General features: G+C 35.2%; 1 protein-coding gene across 1 annotated transcript in view; it reads right to left on the reverse strand.

Annotated features, from left to right (window-relative positions):
• Nucleotides 1-19,162, reverse strand: part of GPR137C (G protein-coupled receptor 137C) — an 87,659-nt gene that overhangs the window by 5,663 nt on the left and 62,834 nt on the right. Inside the window, exons 4-6 of the mRNA XM_050796916.1 lie at nt 1,718-1,867; nt 388-513; nt 98-216 (exon numbers count right to left, since the gene is read on the reverse strand). Of these exons, the coding sequence (XP_050652873.1) occupies nt 98-216; nt 388-513; nt 1,718-1,867 (395 nt within the window). The remainder of the gene's footprint in view (nt 1-97; nt 217-387; nt 514-1,717; nt 1,868-19,162) is intronic.

The raw sequence follows: 19,162 nt of genomic DNA on the forward strand, positions 1-19,162 counted from the left end.
ACCAAATCACCTTTTTTCATATTTTGGTTAAAGCTTAGATTTTTTTTTTCAATCAATTTCAATAATAATTCAGGCTAAGTGGCTTTGTTACATCTACCTTCCTTCTCTTGAACTTCCCAGTCTTGGCAGGTCATCATCACTATCATATCGTCTTGGATTGTCGAAAAAGTAAGCTCTGGAACTGTAACTGTGACTATTTATCATGCCAGCAGGTGCCTGTGAACAAAGTATTAGATAGCATATGAAGGTTTTACTTTTCCACTAAGAAGGCTAGAAACTACAATAATTTTTAGTTTTAACCTTTGCCAAAAATAGAAAATCAATACAAATGTTCCATAATTTTTAAAAATAAGAGAACAAGCATTGGGGAATATTATGATATCATACCAAATTCTGGTTTAATCTCTGTGCCCGGAAAAACAGTACCACCGACCATGCTGGCACGTGTTCCCACAGAAAGAGGACCATTCCAAATACTATATACTCTTCTCCACTTATGTCTTCTACATGAGCCTGTAAACAGAATATGGCCGAGAATTTTTACATCTGTTTAATGTATAAGCAATCACCTCCACAGTTAACTTGTTTCAAATCAGGTAAGATAAAATATATTAACTACAGGCACATAAACTTTAAAACTTTCTATATTTTGTGGTTTCTCACGTAATGACACTTATCCTTTAAAGGACATAAAATGCTTTGAAGTTAGAATAAAAAGCAGTTAATTTTTAAAATGTATCAGTTTATGACCATTTTAATATATGGATAATAAGGAGTGATCTCATATTTAGGCCCCATAATCTGAAGAGAGTGACTTTTAAAGACATTACTGTTCCAGCTGCTCCATAGGCAAAATAACAGCACTTACCCTGAATTACACCTGTAGAAAAATGTAACATGTTAAGTCACTCAGCTCAGCTCTACTTAAAATATGCTTTTGGACCTAATCTACATATTAAATTTGTTTCTGTTCTATCAGATGTTGGGAGAGGGAAATGGAAAAAAGAGTGAAGAGAATCTGCCACAAGGAACCACATGTGAAAATTCCTTCACTTTAGAAAGGTAAATGAAAAACAGTATTCCAAGGTCCCTAAAATTCAGTACAAAGCTAAATTACTATTAAAATATGACACATAGCTATGTCAAAATGTACATTTAGGAAGCATATGGGAATGCTAGAAAGTTAAATATGCATAGAGTACTGGGAATTATGATAGCAAATACCTGGACACCCAAGGAACTACGAATGCTCTCCCATTATCAAGGCTGACAAAGCCAGATTTTTATGAAAGCCATTATTTAAACATCTAAACCTGAACCAAATAGTAAGAGTATATGTAATTCTTGGGTAGGGGAGAGTTACTTTCCTCCTAATAAAGAGGAGGAAAATTGGCTAATAATAGCCAATTCATTTATCTAGAAATATTTAAACACCATCATTAACAAAAATAAGTAAAATTAGCATACGACCAAGAGGCCTGTGGCACTATTATTATTTACCAAAAAGGAGAGAGAAAATACTCCTTTGATAGAAGTTCTCTGTGAAGAACGATTTCAAATGTCACACATATATAAAGACTTTTAAACACAAAGCTTTAAGTATGATTACTGACAGTAAACAGAGATTCCGTTGTAAGTCAAACACTACAGTATTCTCCTAGATGAGGGTAAGTTAATTATCACATTGTTAGACTGGGAATATGTGGTAGGTATTTACCTTATCTGAAAGATTATCCCAGCCATAATTAAATGGACTTTCTAATGTATCCTGAGATATGGTGACCACCACCAAATTATAACAAGCTCTGGAAGAGTACAGAAGAATGACTACAGAGCCCACGACGACAGTCTGGCACAGAGACATACCCTAAAACAAATAAAAATCATCTTTAGTATTCTACACATTTGTCATGACAAGCTATTCATGTACATACAATATGGTCACCTCTTGCAATGTACTCCTAGAAAGCATTAAGTGAGCACCTGTTGAAATAAACTCTTGATTATTTTGCTTTTCAATTTCTATTCCTAGAACTGCTTGTGTTTAATATGTGGACGTTTTTTGCCAACTTGCCAAATAGCAGCTGGAGAAAGATTTTTGTTCTGCCAAAGTTGTCTTTTAATATATGAATAAACAAGTTGGCAAAAGATCTGAACTTTAATTGATGTTAATCAAAGAGGTAGTTTAGTCGTAATGAGAAAAGAATGGAAAACAGAAGCATTAGTCCATTTGATACACTTAATTTCTGATACAAAATTAGAATAGAAATAGAGTTCCTATGCTATTTGCTTTCATTCTTTTAGATTCTATTAGAGAGTGGTTGTTAGTCCCCTATTGATGACAGTGTTGATGGCAAATGTTCTGGGCACCCATATGTACTTTCAAATCCTTAAAATTTTAAGACTATGGCTTTCAGCATTTCCCTCAACATAAAAAGCTCTTCCAACTTAGTGGTTCTCAACTGGAGTGTGTATATTGGAGAAGGGTGTGGTAGTCACCTCTTGCAGAGACTCTTAACCTGGGGTCTGTATTTCCATAAATCCATTTTCTTTGCAATCCTGTGTATTTTATTTTATGCATTAAAAAAATTACTGTGACATCCTTGCCAAAGAGTTCCATTGCACACAAACACCCAATATTGTGTTTTGGAAGTTTGTGTTTGGTTGTCACAATGATTAAGAAGGGGCAATTATGGCACTTAGTGCACAAGGTCCAGGGACGCTAGATGACTTGCAAGTCACAGGAGAATCCTCCACCTAAGATAACTGTGCTCTGGCCTTGATAACTTTCTAATGTCCTCCCGGACATTCATGAAGATGAAACACCTCTTTATAATGATCTGAGTCAGAACCTAATTCTGTTTTGAATATAAACGAAGTACATGTTTGCATAGTTTAAATAGATGCCCAAATTTCCAGAAACACATAGAATGTGTAAATTGAAGGAAATTTGTACTTTGTTTTCTTCAGAATTTTATCAGTTGTTCAAATATTTCAGAAAATCATGACATTGACAGCAATATTGCTTGTGGTATACAAGTGACCAATGCAACACACCGTAACAGTTTGCATTTATAGCTGCCCCATTCATGGTTTCTGTGTCTAAATACAAACATCTATTACATCATGCTCCAAAAGTAATGTATCAAAATATTTATTAATTACTCTCTTTTATTTCCTCGTTATGTTACAATTAAGGCAATTACACTGAATTTTATGTGTGTAGGTAGGTTAAAAAGCCATTAATTTCAGGATAGAAACAGGTAATTAAAAATGTTTTCATTAGAACTGCACTGGGTCTTGCAGGGCTCTTGTGGGGTTGAGAACTATTATTATAACTGACTTCCTCAGAACAACTCATTTTAGAGGTATATGAAAAGAAAGAACAAAACCATAAAAGATACCCTGAAAGATGTTGGGATAGTAACAGAGTACCTTCTCTGAGCTAACACACTACCATCACAAAAAGTATGTGTGAAAATAAAACTGGCAAACCTTAAAAATTAGGCTAAAATTTTCTACAATATGCTATTTTATTTTTGTGAATCCAAAAAAAAATTGTTAATAAAAAAGTTAATCTAAAACCACTCCAGATCCAATTTTAGAAGTAATGTATTATTAAAGAAAAGTAAGGAAACAAGAACCAGAAAACAGAATGCTGTAAGAATTACCATCCTCAAAAATAACTGCAAAAGTTTATATGCACTGCTTTGGGAAATAAGACAAATGTCAGAAACAGGCTATAATACAGAGAAACTCTGTTTAAATCTATAAATACTATGGAAGCTTTTAAAAAAAGATTGTGAGAAAAGAGCAAAGAATCAATGTGGAAGTAATTAATACAACAAACCAAACAACCTCTAGTCAAATTACAAACATAAAACAACGAAAGACACCCACTCATTTGGAAAACAAAAGATTCACCCCCGCAAAATACAGGATTACAAAATGAAAAATAAGGATCCAGTGACATGGAAAGTGTTATCAAAAGTTGAAGAAAACCTTCCTAAAATAGAGTCAGAACAAACAATTCAACTCAGGAGAAATTCTCAAGGAATGATTTTCCTTTCCCTGTCTCTGACACTTACATACCACTTTTAAAGAAATTCCACACTTGATAAGTGAAAAAGGGTTGTACCTAACTCCTAAACACCTCAGTATCCAAAACATTGCAGTTCAATAGTGTTTACAGATACTTTGAGAATGCAGATATGCAGAAACCTTAACTTACTAGTCATTGAGTTTTGACAAATGTATACACCTGTGTAACCCAAATCTCCACCAAAATATAGAACATCATCATTCCAGAAAGTTCCCTCACACCCCTTCCCCATCAACCAAACCCAAAACACAAATGCTCCCCTGCTTTGTTTTTTACAATTTAGTTCTACCTGCTCTAGAAGTTCATGTAAGTGGCATCATAGAATATGAACTCTTGTATGTTTCATTCATTCTGCAGAATGTTTTTGAGGTTCATCCTTGTTTTTGGATGTATCTATCAGGAGTTAGTTGTTTTTATTGCTGAGAGGATAATGACAGTGACCAAGTCTTCCTGATTTGCTTAGGGGTTTTCTGGTTTTAGCACCTGAAGTCCCACATCCTGGAAAACTCAGACCCAGGAAAATTGAGCCAGTAAATCACATTAATTCCACTTTCTGATTATATGAGTTTGTTTACATGACAGTTAGATAGAATCTATGAATATTCTTGTACAAATAGTTTTGTGGATATGTTTTCACCTCTTTTGGGTAACTACCTAAGAGTGGAATTGCTGGGTCATATGGTGGTCATAAGTTCAGCTGTGTAAGAAACTGACAAATCTTTTCCTAAAATGGATGTACAATTTTATACTTCCAACAAAGTGTGACAGTTTCAGTTTTTCCACCCAACTGTCCAATTATAGACCTCATTCAGGACTGTCAATCTTTTCAGCCACGCTGGAAGATGTGTAGTGATATCTCATTTCGGTTTTAATTTGCATTTCCCAGATGACTAATATTGTGTTACTGGGCATTGGTATATCTTCTTTGTGAAGAATCTATTCAAATCTTTTGACCACTTCCAAACTGGGTTGTCTTTTTAAATCAATAAGTTGTAGGAGATCTTTTTATATGCTAACAATCAACTCTCATCAGATATATGATTTTCTTGAAGTCTGTGGCCTGCCTTTGCATTTTCTCAGTCTTGCCTTTGATAAGAATTTTTACTTCTTTAATTTTTATTTTTTATTTTTGAGACAGAGTCTCCCTCTGTCACCCAGGCTGGAGTGCAGTGGTGCAATCTTGGTCCACTGCAGTCTCTGCCTACCGGGTTCAAGTAATTCTCCTGCCTCAGCCTCCTGAGTAGCTGGGATTACAGGCGCCTGCCACCACGCCTGGCAAATTTTTGTATTTTTACTAGAGATGGGGTTTCACCATGTTGGCCAGGCTGGTCTTGAACTCCTGACCTCAAGCGATCTGACCACCTTGGCCTCCCAAAGTGCTGGGATTACAGGCGTGAGCCACCATGCCCAGCCTGATGAGATTAAATTTTAATTAATTCTAATTTATCAACTTATTTTTTCATGGTTATTACCTTTTATTGCCCCTCTAAGAAATCTGCTGCAACTACCCCGTTTTCTTTTGGAAGCTTTTCACTTGTTTCATTTACATTTAGGTCTATGTTCCATTTTGAATTAATTTTTGTGTATAGTATGAAATAGAGTTGGAGGTTCATTTTATTCCATATGGATACCGAGTTGCTTCAGCACCACTAGTTTAAAAAATTTCTTGCGGTATTGGACTGCTTTACCATCTTTGTCAAAAATCAATAAATCACATTAAGTGTAGATTGATTTCTAAGCTCTCATTCTGTTCTACTAATCTGTCTTTCTCATGTCAGTAGCACACTGTCTTAATTATTGTAGCTTTATACTAAGTTTCAACATAATGTAGTATGAACCCCTTTCATTTTCAGGGTTACTTTCTGTACTGTTCAACACAATAGCCACTAGCCACATGAGAGTTTTTACATTTAAATTAAACTAAAAATTCCTGAACAGTTCCTGTTGCTCTAGCCACTTTTTAAGTCATATTTGGCTAGCTATCATACTGAACGGTACAGCTACAGAATATTTTCATCAACACAGAAAATTCTATAGGAAAGCACTACTTTATTTTTTATTTTTTTTTATATATATATTTTTGAGACACAGTCTTGCTCTATCGCCAGGCTGGAGTGCAGCAGTGTGATCTTGGCTCATCGCAACCTCCACCTCCCAGGTTCAAGCAATTCTCCTGCCTCAGGCTCCCGAGTAGCTGGGATTACAGGCACTTGCCACCATGACCAGCTAATTTTTGTATTTTTAGTAGAGACAGGGTTTCACCATGTTGGCCAGGATGGCCTTGATCTCCTGACCTTGTGATCCACCCACCTCGGCCTCCCATGGTGCTGGGATTACAGGCATGAGCCACCGCGCCGCCCAGCCAGCACTACTTTAAATATTTAGATCATCTACCTTGTCATACAAATTTTGGAATCAGCTTGTCAATTTCTTCTTTTTAAACCACTTTATTGAAGTATGATTGACATGTGAAAAGCTGTATACCACTTGGTGAGTTTCCCAACTTGTCAATTTCAATTTTTAAATTTTTACTTATTTATCTTTGAGACAGAATTTTACTCTGTCACCCAGACCGAAGTGCTTTGGTGTGATCACAGCTCACTGCAGCCTTGACTTCCTGGGCTCAAGGGTATCCCTACCTCAGCTCCCCAGGTAGCTGGGACTACAGGTGCACACCACCATGTCTTGCTAATTTTAAATTTTTTGTAGAAATAGCGTCTCACTACATTGCCAAGGCTGGTCTTGAACTCCTAGGCCAAAGTAATCTTCCCACCGAGGCCTCCCAAAGTGTTGGGATTACAGGTGTGAGCCACCACATCCAGCCCAATTTCCTTTTTTTAAAAAAAGCATGGTAAAATTATGATTTGGTTTGCATTCAATTTACAGATTCATTAGGGGAGAATTGCCATCTTAACAATACTGCACCTTCCAATCCACAAACATGGCATATCTCTTCACTAATTTTAGGTCTTCTTTGGTTTTTCTTAGCAGTATTTTGTAGTTTTCAGTATACAGATATTGCTTGCTTTTTGGAAAATTTTTTCCTAAATATCTTTTTTTTGAGCTACTATTGTAAATGGTGTTGTTCATTTAAATTTTATTTTCCAATTGATTATTCCTGTTATATATAAAAATACAATGTGTTTGTAGTATTTTGATCTATTCTGAGAACTTGCTAAACTCATTTATTCTAGTTGTTTAGTATATGCCTTAAGATGTTCTCCTTAAATAACTGTTATCTGCAATTAGAGACAGTTTTACTTCTTAATTTCCACTTTTTACCTTTTGTATCTTCTTCTTGTCTTATTGGAATATTGAATAAAAATGGTGAGAGCTGACATCCTTACTTTGTTGCCAATCTTAGGGGCAGAACATTCAATATTTAAGTATGACATTAGTTTTAGGATTTTTAGTAGATGTCTTTTATGATTTTGAAGTACTTTCCTTTTCTTCTATTCTCTATTAGCTGAGAGTTTTTTCTTTCTTTTTTTAATCACGAAGGTTACTAAATTTAGTCAAATGCCTTTTCATTGTTTATTGAAATGATTATGTGGTTTTTCTCTTTTGTTTTAATGTAGTGAATTACACTGATTCTAAATGTTAAACCAATGCTGCACTCCTAGGATAGACATCTTTTGGACACAATAAATTATCCTTTTTATATGTTGATTAGATTTTGTCTCTAAGTATTAGGAACACTAGTCTGTAAGTGTTAATGTACAGCCATCTCTCAGTATCCATGGATTGGTCCCAAGACCCCCTGTGGATACACCAAAGTCCACAGATATTCAAGTCCCTTATATAAAATGGTATAGTATTTACACATAGTGTGCACATCCTACTGTATACTTTAAATCATGTCTAGATTATTTATAATACCGAATACTGTGAAAAATATGTAAATAGTTGTTATTCTGTATTGTTTTTAAAAAGTTATATTATTTTTATTGTTGTATCGTTACTTTGTATTTATTTAATATTTTCAGTTCAAGGTTGGTTGAATCCATGGATGTAGGACCTGCGAATACAGACGGCTGCCACTATATCTTCGTCAAGTTTTAGCATCAACTAACGCTGGCCTCATAAAACCGGGTCTAAGAAATGTTCTCCCGGCCGGGCGCGGTGGCTCACGCCTGTAATCCCAGCAATTTGGGAGGCCGAGGCAGGCAGATCACGAGGTCAGGAGATCGAGACCATCCTGGCTAACACGGTGAAACCCTGTCTCTACTAAAAATACAAAAAATTAGCCCGGCGTGGTGGTGGGTGCATGTAGTCCCAGCTGCCCCGGAGGCTGAGGCAGGAGAATGGCCTGAACCCGGGAGGCGGAGCTTGCAGTGAGCCGAGATCACACCACTGCACTCCAGCCTGGGTGTCTCAAAAAAAAAAAAAAAAAAAAAAAAAAAAAAAAAAAAAAAAAAAAAAAAAAAACCAAAAAAAAAAAAAGGAAAAGTGTTCTTCCCTTCTATTTTCTTTTCTTTCTTTCTTTTTTTTTTTTTGTGAGACAGAGTCTTGCTCTGTCGCCCAGGCTGGAGTGCAGTGGCGCAATCTTGGCTCACTGCACGCTCTGCCTCCTGGGTTCACGCCATTCTTCTGCCTCAGCCTCCCAAGTAGCTGGGACTACAGGCGCACGCCACCACGCCCGGCTAATTTTTTGTATTTTTTTAGTAGAGACGGGGTTTCGCCGTGTTAGCCAGGATGGTCTCCATCTCCTGACCTCGTGAACCACCCGCCTCGTCCTCCCAAAGTGCTGGGATTACAGGTGTGAGCCACCGTGCCCGGCCTATTTTCTTTCTTTTTTTGGTGGGGGGAACGGAGTCTCACTCTGTCGCCCAGGCTGGAGTGCTGGAGTGCAGTGATGCAATCTTGGCTCACTGCAACCTCCACCTCCTGGGTTCAAGCGATTCTCCCGCCTCAGCCTCCCGAGTAGATGGGACTACAGGTGCATGCCACCACACCTGGCTAATTTTTGCATTTTAGTAGAGATGGGGTTTCACTATATTGGTCAGACTGGTCTTGAATTCCTGACCTTGTGATCCGCCTGCCTCAGCTTCCCAAAGCGCTGGGATTACAGGAGTGAGCCACCGTGTCCAGCCCCCTCCTCTATTTTCTAAGAGTTTGTATACTATTGGTGTTGTTTCTTCTTTAAATATTTGATGAATCAACCAGTGAAATCATTCGGGTCTGCAGTTTTGAGAAATTTTTGATAATAACTTTAATTTCTTTAATAAATGTGGGTCTACTTAGATTACAAAATCTAACATAAGATAAATTTCATCTTCTATCAATTTACAGTTGTATATTTAAAAGAATTTGTCCATTTCATCTCAGTTCTCAAATTTATCAGCAAAGTGTTGTTCATATATCCTCTTGTCTTTTAATGTCTATAAGATGTTTAGTGATATTCCCTCTTTCATTCATAACATTGGCAATTTGTATTTTCACTGTTTTCTTTTCCTGTAGATAAAATTGATTGATGTATTCAAGAATCAACTTTTGGCTTTAATTTCTCCAAGTTTTGTTTCTTATTTCATTGATTTCTATTTTTATTTTATTTCAGTTTTTTGTTTTTTTGAGACAGTGTATGGCTCTATTGCATTGGATGGAGTGCAGTGGCATGATCTTGACTCACTGCAACCTCTGCCTCCCAGGCTCCAGCTATCCTCCCACTTTAGCCTCCTGAGCAGCTGGGACTACAAGTGCACACCACCACAGCCAGCTAATTTTTGTATTTTTTGTAGAGATGAGATTTCATCATATTGCCCAGGCTGGTCTCAAACTCCTGAGTTCAAACTGTCTGTCTGCCTCAGCCTCCCAAAGCCACCATGCCTGGCCTATTTCAGTTCTATTACTTACTTTGGGCTTACGTTTTCCTACTCCACACACTCCCACTACCATTTCTAAGGCAGAATCTTGTGTCACTCATTTTATATCCTTATTTTCTAATATATTATTTAAAACTGCTTTTCCCTTCAAGTACATTTTTTACTGCATTCCACAAATTTTGATATATTTTATTTCATTATCTTTCAGTTTGCAATATTTTAGAATTTCCCTTGTTATTTCTTTTTTTTTTTTTAATCCACGGGTTATTTAGAATTGTGCTCACTCCTACATGGAAACACAAGAATATGTATACCATGAAGATTTATTTTACAATATTTAAGAATTTTCTTCAAAAACTTAAAAAAAATTAATTAGAAATAAAACTGATTTTAGAATATAATATTTTACTTTAAAATAAAAAAATTACATATATTTTCATATTTAAGAATGGATCATTAGCCTAGAAATGGGGGAATTATTGCTTAGTGGATACAGAGTTTCAGTATGGGATGAGAAAAACATTCTGAAAATGAACAGTGGTGACAGCTGCACAACAATATGAATGTACTTAATGATACTGAACTATACTTGACACTGACTACACTTAATAGTGGTTAAAATGGTAAATTTTGTGTTATATATTTTAGCACAATAATCTTTCCCAACATCCAACTTCCCTGTTTACCTCTAAGATGCTGAGAAAGATGAAAGTGATAGACAGTTCTCTGACTCAATGAAGAGAGGAATCTACATCAAATGAACTGGATGAAACTATAAATAAGGAAAAAATATTACGAAAATATGAAAAAATATGAAGCCTCTTTCAGTAAGTTTTATAAATGTTAATAATTTACTTTATTGTGTCTTCTGTAACAGAATATTTTTGAATAGTTTTATGGTCCAAGTGAAGCTGCAGCATCACTTTGAGACCAATCATTCAGAATTTAAAGCAAAAGGAATTGAAATTTTAAATGTAGGTATCATTAATGCTTTAAACACCAAATATTGTTTTTATAACTTTCCAGACTAGAATGGAAATGGCCACTCACTGAAGCATTATAAAGGCTAAGTTAATATATTGCATTGGCCAGTAAAGTACTCTATAGATGAGAAACCAGTATAGCCTTACATAATCGACATTGCTGAATGCCTGCTGGATGGAAAGTTTATAAAAGAACCATGTCATTGCCATTTCCAATTATACATAAATTCACTGATTTAAGTATTTAACTGAAAATGTAAAGATTAATTTAATGTTTTGTCTACAAATACATTTTTGTCTTACAAATGAATGAATGTACAGATGTGGCAGGGCTTATTTTGTTGTATTTATATGCTGTCAGCACCAACTAATCATCCAAGAAAATGTTCTTTTATGTCAACGCCTGATAGGAAACACAAGTGGTACCAAAATAATCAAAGCGTTGAATAACCTTTCTGATTGTTTATCCTGGGTCAACTGTGTTGATATATTCACTATCTGTGCTAAACCAATTGTGTGTAAAATTATTGGGCCTTAGCATAAATCAAGATGGTGGCAATGAACGGTACCAGCAGTGACTGTATTCTTTACTACTATGCACTCGTACTTAAAAAAAGAAAGTCAGTTTCTTTGAAGAATATCTTTGGTGACGCAGTGAAAATATAATTTATATTAAATATAAACCTTAGAGTACATGTGTATTTAACATTCGTGTGATAAGATGAGATGTGCCCTTAAAGTAATTCTCCTCCATACTCAAGTACAGCAGCTATTTTGAGGAAAAGCACTTAAGTGATTGACTTGTGAGTGGATCTAACCACTTTTTTTCACAGAACACCATTTTTTACCTGACAGGCAACTCTGGCAGACAAACAATGGTTTATTTGGATTTGGCTACTGGGCATGTATTTTTTCAAAAATAAATAAAATGAGTGTATCACTTCAATGAAAACATCTGGCAGCATTTATTTCCAATGATAAAATGTAAACTTTTAAGTGAAAATTGTAATTTTTAGAAACTTGTACATACTTGTACTGTAAGATTAACAGCTTCTTAAAACTAAAAGACTTTTCTAATGAGATGGTCTGATGATTAACACATGCTTTTGAATACTGTCTAATGAAATGTATCAACATTTTGAAGATCTAGGACCATTCTTTTCCAAATGATTAATGCATGATGTTACAAAATGATTCAAATGCAAGATCGACCAATGGAGAGTACAAAAAGTTCACCAATATGGTTTTTATATTCCACATGGCAACTAACCTTTAAGAAACCTCCACTTCTGAGTTTTGGTGTAGTATTAAAGAAGATATCCACAATTATCTGAAAAGTCTATTAAAATTCTCCTCCATTTCCAACTACATATATGTATGAGGATGGATTTTCTTCATATGCTTCAACCTAAACAACATATCACAATAGATTGAATGCAGACGCAGACATAAAAATCTAGCTGTCTTCTATTAAGTCAGATATTAAAGAGATTTGCAAAATGTAAAACAATGCTTATCTTCTATTATTTTGTTGTTTAAAATTTTTTAATAAAACATTTATGCTAGAATGTAATGGCTTATTTTAAATAAATTAATAAATGGATATTTTTATAATCTCTTAATTTTTTATTTACAGTATGGTTTGTATTAATAGATATACACAAACAAAAGCTCTCTGGCATCCTCAATAACTTTTAGGAGTGTGATGGGGTCTTGAGGCTAAAAAAATTGAGAACCATTGCTCTAGGGATTATAATATATATCCTTAACTTCTCACAGTCTACATAGTAGTTAATATCACATCATTTGATATAAAATGTCAGAACTTTGCAACTGTATAGACCCATTTACACCCTCTCTTTTATGGTATGGTTGTTATATATAATAGAGAATTATATATTACATCTACATATGTAAACCTCACAATATTATGTGATTTTTGCTTTGCATAATCATATTTTAAAGAACTTAAAAATCATATTTACCCACATATTTACTATTCTCATGTTCTTCATTCCTTCTTGAAGAGCTGAAATTCAAGCTGGTTTTATTTCTTTTCAATCTGTAGAATTTTCTTGGCATTTCTTACAGTGTTAGGTATGCTGGTAACTAATCCCCTTAGTTTTCTTTTATCTGAAAGTGTTTTTATTTCTCCACTGTTCTTTAATATCTTCACTGGATTTGTATTTCAGAGTTGACAGCTTTTTTCTTTTGGCATTTAAAAAATACTGTTTCCGTGTCTTCTGGCCTTCATTATTTCTGATGAGAAGTGAGTGATCATCTAAATTGATGTCCCTTTATGTAATTCTGTAACTTATTTTTCTCTGTTTTCAAGATTTTCTTATTCTTTTCAGTTTGGAGCACTTTAACTGTAATGAACCTAGACAAAATTTTCTTCATATTTATCCTGATTGGGTTTGCTGAGGTTGAAAGACATAAATTTGTAATTTATGTCTTTCACCAAAATTGGAAAGTTTAGGTTATTATTTTTTCAAACATTTTCAAATATAGAGAAAAAGGAAGAAAACTTCATTTTCTTCCTCTTTCCCTTTGGGGATTATAGTTACACATAATTAGACTCCTGAGCTTCTGTCTGTTTTATTATATTCTTTCCCCACTTTCCTCTGTTCTTTAGATTGGATACATTCTATTGATTTATCTTTAAGTGAACTGACTCTTCCTTCATCTCCAGTATGCTGCTGTTAAGCGAGAGTGACATTTATTTTAAATACTGTATTTTTAAATTCTAGAATTTCCATTTAGTTCCTTTTTAATAGTTTTTATTTCTCTTGAGATTTCCTATTTATTTATCCAAGGGTATTTTCCTTCAAACTCTTGAGCATATTATAAATGCTTTGTCTGATAAATCCAAAATCTGGGTTATCTTGGTGGTAGTGGGGTTGTCTTCATTGCCTTTTGAGTTTTGGTTTTTGCTCTTGAGTATATGTTTCCTGTTTCTTCATATATTTGGTAACTTTGACCTGGACATTGTGAGTGACATATTTTAAGAGTCTGGATTCTGCTATGTTCTTCTGAAAGATGTTGATTTTTGATTATTTTAGCAAACAACTAACTTGGCTGAACTGAAATCCCAAACTTTGTCTCCCATACATAGGTCAGCTGAAATCTCAGTTAAATTCCTTTGTCCTTAATTATGCTGTTTGGAGCCTGTCTTTCACATGTGTAGTTCAGGTATCAGATAAAATTTTGACAGACTTTATAATAAAAGTATGGGGTTTCTTCTATCTGGTATCTTCTTCCTAAGATTTCCTACTCACTTTACATCTGCAGTAGTGACTATAATTTTATCTTCTGATTTTTCAAGCCAGTAAAACAGTGGATTTCTCTTTTTCAGTTTTGGCTGCCCCATCGATGGGACCTTCTCTCAGGCTAGAAGCTGTAAAAAACAGGAAACTCACTCAGTGTCATTTTCTTCTTCTAAGTGGTTGTTCTCCATTGCCTTCAGTGCTTTTTTACACTTTGTCCAGAATTTATGATTCCTATCTGTGGAAAGTTCCATTAGGAGCAATCTTAGCCATTACCAGACATAGAACCGTGCATGTATTTTTCTTTTCAAATCATCTTACAAATACTATTTCCATTTTGAAATTAAAATGCCAACCTCAGCATTAAAAACAATAAAATAAAGTAGAATTAATTAATAAATTTAAAAACATATCTTGATAATTATAAGGCCTACACAGTTTCACAAACAGTTTCATGCTGCTAAGTCACAATGAAACTCAATCTCTGGCTCCTATGACCCTGACATTATGGAATGGATGGCTTTTACTGGATGGGCTATCTAGCCATGGAAAAATAAAAAATTTCTGAAAATGCTAGCTCATAGAGTAAAAGGGTCTAGAAGCACAGGGAAAAAACTACTTAGGCTTAGGAGAAGACAGAAGATATAAACCTAAGTGTAAGCAGGGATTTTTCAAATGGGACAAGGTGTGGTGGGTCAGCTCAGCAACAGAATAGGAAGTAAGACTGGGAGTACAACAACTGCAGTAGCTAGGGCAGCAAATTAAAGAAGCTTCACAGCTTAAGAGGGATAAAGTAAATCCCAGTAACTCAAGGGAGAAATTATAATATTAGGATATTAAAATTAAAATATTAGGAAGGTAGCAATCACATCTATTACAGGGGATAATGCAGTCTGTATTTTTCTACCATCACCCTCTCCAAATTCTAGTTAAGTGCTATTTCAAGGTGCTGGAAGAGAGATATTAATAATATTTTAGCCTGTTTCTTTATGGTCTAAGTTACCATAAACCATTGCGTTAGCTGTACAGAATTAGTTGCCTTGTATGAAAGATAAGAAATATTATTTGATTGAATGTTACTGTGTCTCTGAAAAAGCTTGATGCTGTCTCCCATCCCAATATGTTAAATAGTAAGGATCAAGCATTGAGTGAATATAGAATAGAAAAGTTTATATAATAATTAAAACTGTTAGAAATACAGGAGGGAGTGAGAAAATGTATTATTTGCAAATGGCTGATTGGGCTGGCAGACAAGCCGATCTTGAGTACCAATGATTCCTTTTACAACCTTATCCAGATATAAAATTGTACATGTCCCTGGCCAGATACATAAGCCTAAAAGCTTAACTTTCATTTCTACCCATTCTTTGATTGGTTTTTCATACAAAGAATCCCAACTTGCTATCTCAGGGACCAAGCATCTAGCCGATTTGAACCTTTTTATGCTGATGAGTTATTTTGTCCTTTAAAAGTAACATGTCTTCTATATTCTTATAACTGTTCTTATTTTTTCTGAAATGAAAAATAATGTTATAATAAATTAATTCTATTAGCATGTATTTTAATGTTAAAAGTTATAATTCTGATAAAAAGTATTTTTATTTACTTCATTGATTTATAATTCTGATAAAAAGTTATAATTCTGATAAAAAGTATATTTATTTACTTCATTGATTTATAATTCTGATAAAAAGTTATAATTCTGATAAAAAGTAAAAGTGCCCCAGAAATTCTACAAATGAAGGCAAAGCAAACAGCAATAAAAAAAACTTAATGAGAGAGAAAAAGACAAATACTGATAATCATGGTAATAAATGGAAACTATTTGAGTTACCCTATAGAAAGGGGTGCTCATTAATAATTAAACTCCATAAAACTTTGCCTAAGTTAGTTAGGCACACTTCAAATGTTAGCAATAGACAAAAAATTAAAAGACAGTATTCAGTCTACCATGTCAATGCAAACAAAAGAAAACTGAGATTGTAGTATAAGATAAGATTTCAGAACAAAAATGCCCACCAAAAAGGTCATTTCATATTTGTTCCAAAAATTTCTAAGAAAAACTACTTAAAATAGTAGATAAAATGTAATCTATCAGACATGTCAACTCTTACCAAAAAGTAGATTAGAATATAAATCATATAGAGTTAAGCAAAGTTAAAATATTCAAAAGGGGAATCCTGTTCTTCAGTAATTCTTATTTTTTTTTTCAGTGACTGTTCCTTTTGAGATTTGATCATTATACAGGACCCCTCTCTAGTCAAATTTTGCCAACATTTTCAAGTGTTCAGGAACTCTCTGAAGTTAGGTTACCATCCCCTAATTACATTAATACCATAATAAATAACATTTATAAGCAATATTTTAGTGGTAGGCATTATACCAAGCACTTTTTTTTTTTTTTGAGATGGAGTTTCCCTCTGTCGCCCAGGCTGGAGTGCAGTGGTGTAATCTCGGCCCACTGCAACCTCCATCTCCCAGATTCAGGCGATTCTCCTGCCTCAGCCTCCCGAGTAGCTGGGATTACAGGCGTGCACCACCACACCTGGCTAATTTTTTGTATTTTTAGTAGAGACTGGGTTTCACCACGTTGGTCAGGTTGGTCTTGAACTCCTGACCTCGTGATCTGCCCACCTCGGCCTCCAAAAGTGCTGGGATTACAAGTGTGAGCCACTGCGCCCGGCTGTATTTTTTAATTTAATCCTTACAACAACTATATAAGGTATGGACAGCTCTTATCCTCATAGCAACCCATGAGAGCACTATCATTATCTCCATTTTGCAGATCAAGAAAGTGAAGCTTAAAGATGCTGCAATTTGACTAAGGTCACACAGCCAATAAACAGTAGAGCTGGGATTTACATCCTTATCTCTCTGATCCTAAATTTCCATCTTTTTGTTTGTTTGTTTGTTTGTTTGAGACAGAGTCTCGCTCTGTTGCCCAGGCTGGAGTGCAGTGGCGCGATCTTGGCTCACTGCAGGCTCCACCTCCCGGGTTCACGCCATTGTCCTGCCTCAGCCTCCCGGGCAGCTGGGACTACAGGCGCCCGCCACCATGCCCGGCTAACTTTTTGTATTTTTAGTAGAGATGGGGTTTCACCATGTTGCTAGGCTGGTCTTGAACTCCTGACCTCAAGTGATCCACCCGCCTCGGCTGCCTAAGGTGCTGGGATTACAGGCGTAAGCCACCGCGCTCGGCCAATTTCCATCTTTTAATCACTTAATACACACTCTCTAAGGCCTTTCCATATTAATTTCAAATTGATATACCTGACAAAAGAAATATAAAGCATATCTGGTTCTATTTTTTATTTATACCACTCTCACTGCACAAGAGAATTTGAAGCAATTACACAGATATACAGAAAATAAAAATAAATATGGAAATGTATGTGTATATGTGTGAGGGAATGGTGGGTAAGAAAGTGAGATGAAACTAGAGGTAGAGCCAGTACCAAAAATAGATATCATAAGATCATCTATGGTTGACAGAGGTGAGCCACATATTTGCCTCTGAACATAGCAGCCAGAGGAAAGAAGGATTTAACCAATACTAGTTTTTAGGTACTGAATCTGAGCAAAATATCTTCTCTGGAGACACTATATAGACAATATCCTCAACAACATTACACAATTATGGCTTTAAAATAAATTTTCCTTACAACAAATTTTACAAATATGTTGATGTAGGCCAAAGTATGGTATCAGAGTGGAGGTCAGAAAAGACGACTCTACCCAGGATACAATGCAGTCTTGGTACAAAACTTCAGTGACCTGGACTGGGCTGAGTGTAAAATGGAATAGGTGGGTAAATGGACTGCACATCCTTCAGGTAATCTTTCTGGCAACTAAACTTCTGAATTTAACAGTTGAGAGTTTATTTTCTCTAACAAGAACCTGGAATACAGAAATTCTATATTATTTAGTAGGTCAGATTCCATGCATGGACAATCAAGCAAAGGGTAAAATTTATAATTTCATGTGGAAGATAAGGAACCTAAAGAGAACATGGCTGGGTGCAGTGCCTCACGCCTGTAATCGCAGCACTTTGGGAGGCTGAGGCAGGCGGATCACATGAAGCCAGGAATTTGAGACAAGCCTGGCCAACATGATGAAACCCCATCTGCACTAAAAATACAAAAAATTAGCCTGGGCGTGGTGGCTCATGCCTGTAATCCCAGCTACTCAGGGGGATAAGGCATGAGAATCCCTTGAACCCAGGAGGTGGAGGTTGCAGTGAGCTGAGACTGGGCCACTGCACTCCAGCCTAGGTGACAGGGCAAGACCCTATCTCAAAACAAACAAACAAAGAAACAAACACAAAAAGGAGAACATATGTGTGAATTTTAGGCTTTTTTTTTCCAAGATGGGTTGAAGGAAGACCTATAACTAGAGATAATCTCCAACTTACACTGATGTGTAAATATGCAATGTTTGAGACAGGGTTGAAATCTAAACAGAAATTTTCTTTATTTTTGTTAAATAATGACTGTTGCTACAACATTACAAGATTATGGAGAGCTGCCAAGGCAGTGCTTGAGAAAACATACTGCTCTAAATGCCTGTATTAGTTTAAAAAAAATGAATTAAATGTCTCTACAAGGACATTGACATGGAAGAAAGTAGCAACCTTAAATATGTGATAAAATAAAAAAATGAAAGAGTAGAAATAAACTATTCAAATTTACAATAACTAGTATTTAAAAAGCAAGTGAGAGTGCTATATTGAAAAAGAATCAAATCACAGCACTGTTTCAGTTGCTTAACGAATACAAATTAAAAAATAGCAGGATACAAAAATCAACATTCACAAATCAGTAGCATTTCTACATGCCAACAGTGAACAGTGTGAAAAAGAAATCAAACCAGTAATCTCATTTATAATAGCCACAAATAAAAGTAAATATCTAGACATTAACTCAAAGAAGTGAAAGATCTCTACAATGAAAACTATAAAAAACTGATTAAAGAAACTGAAAAGGACACCAA

This window comes from Macaca thibetana, chromosome 7, assembly GCF_024542745.1.
Source record: "Macaca thibetana thibetana isolate TM-01 chromosome 7, ASM2454274v1, whole genome shotgun sequence".
Classification (NCBI taxonomy): Eukaryota; Metazoa; Chordata; class Mammalia; order Primates; family Cercopithecidae; genus Macaca; species Macaca thibetana.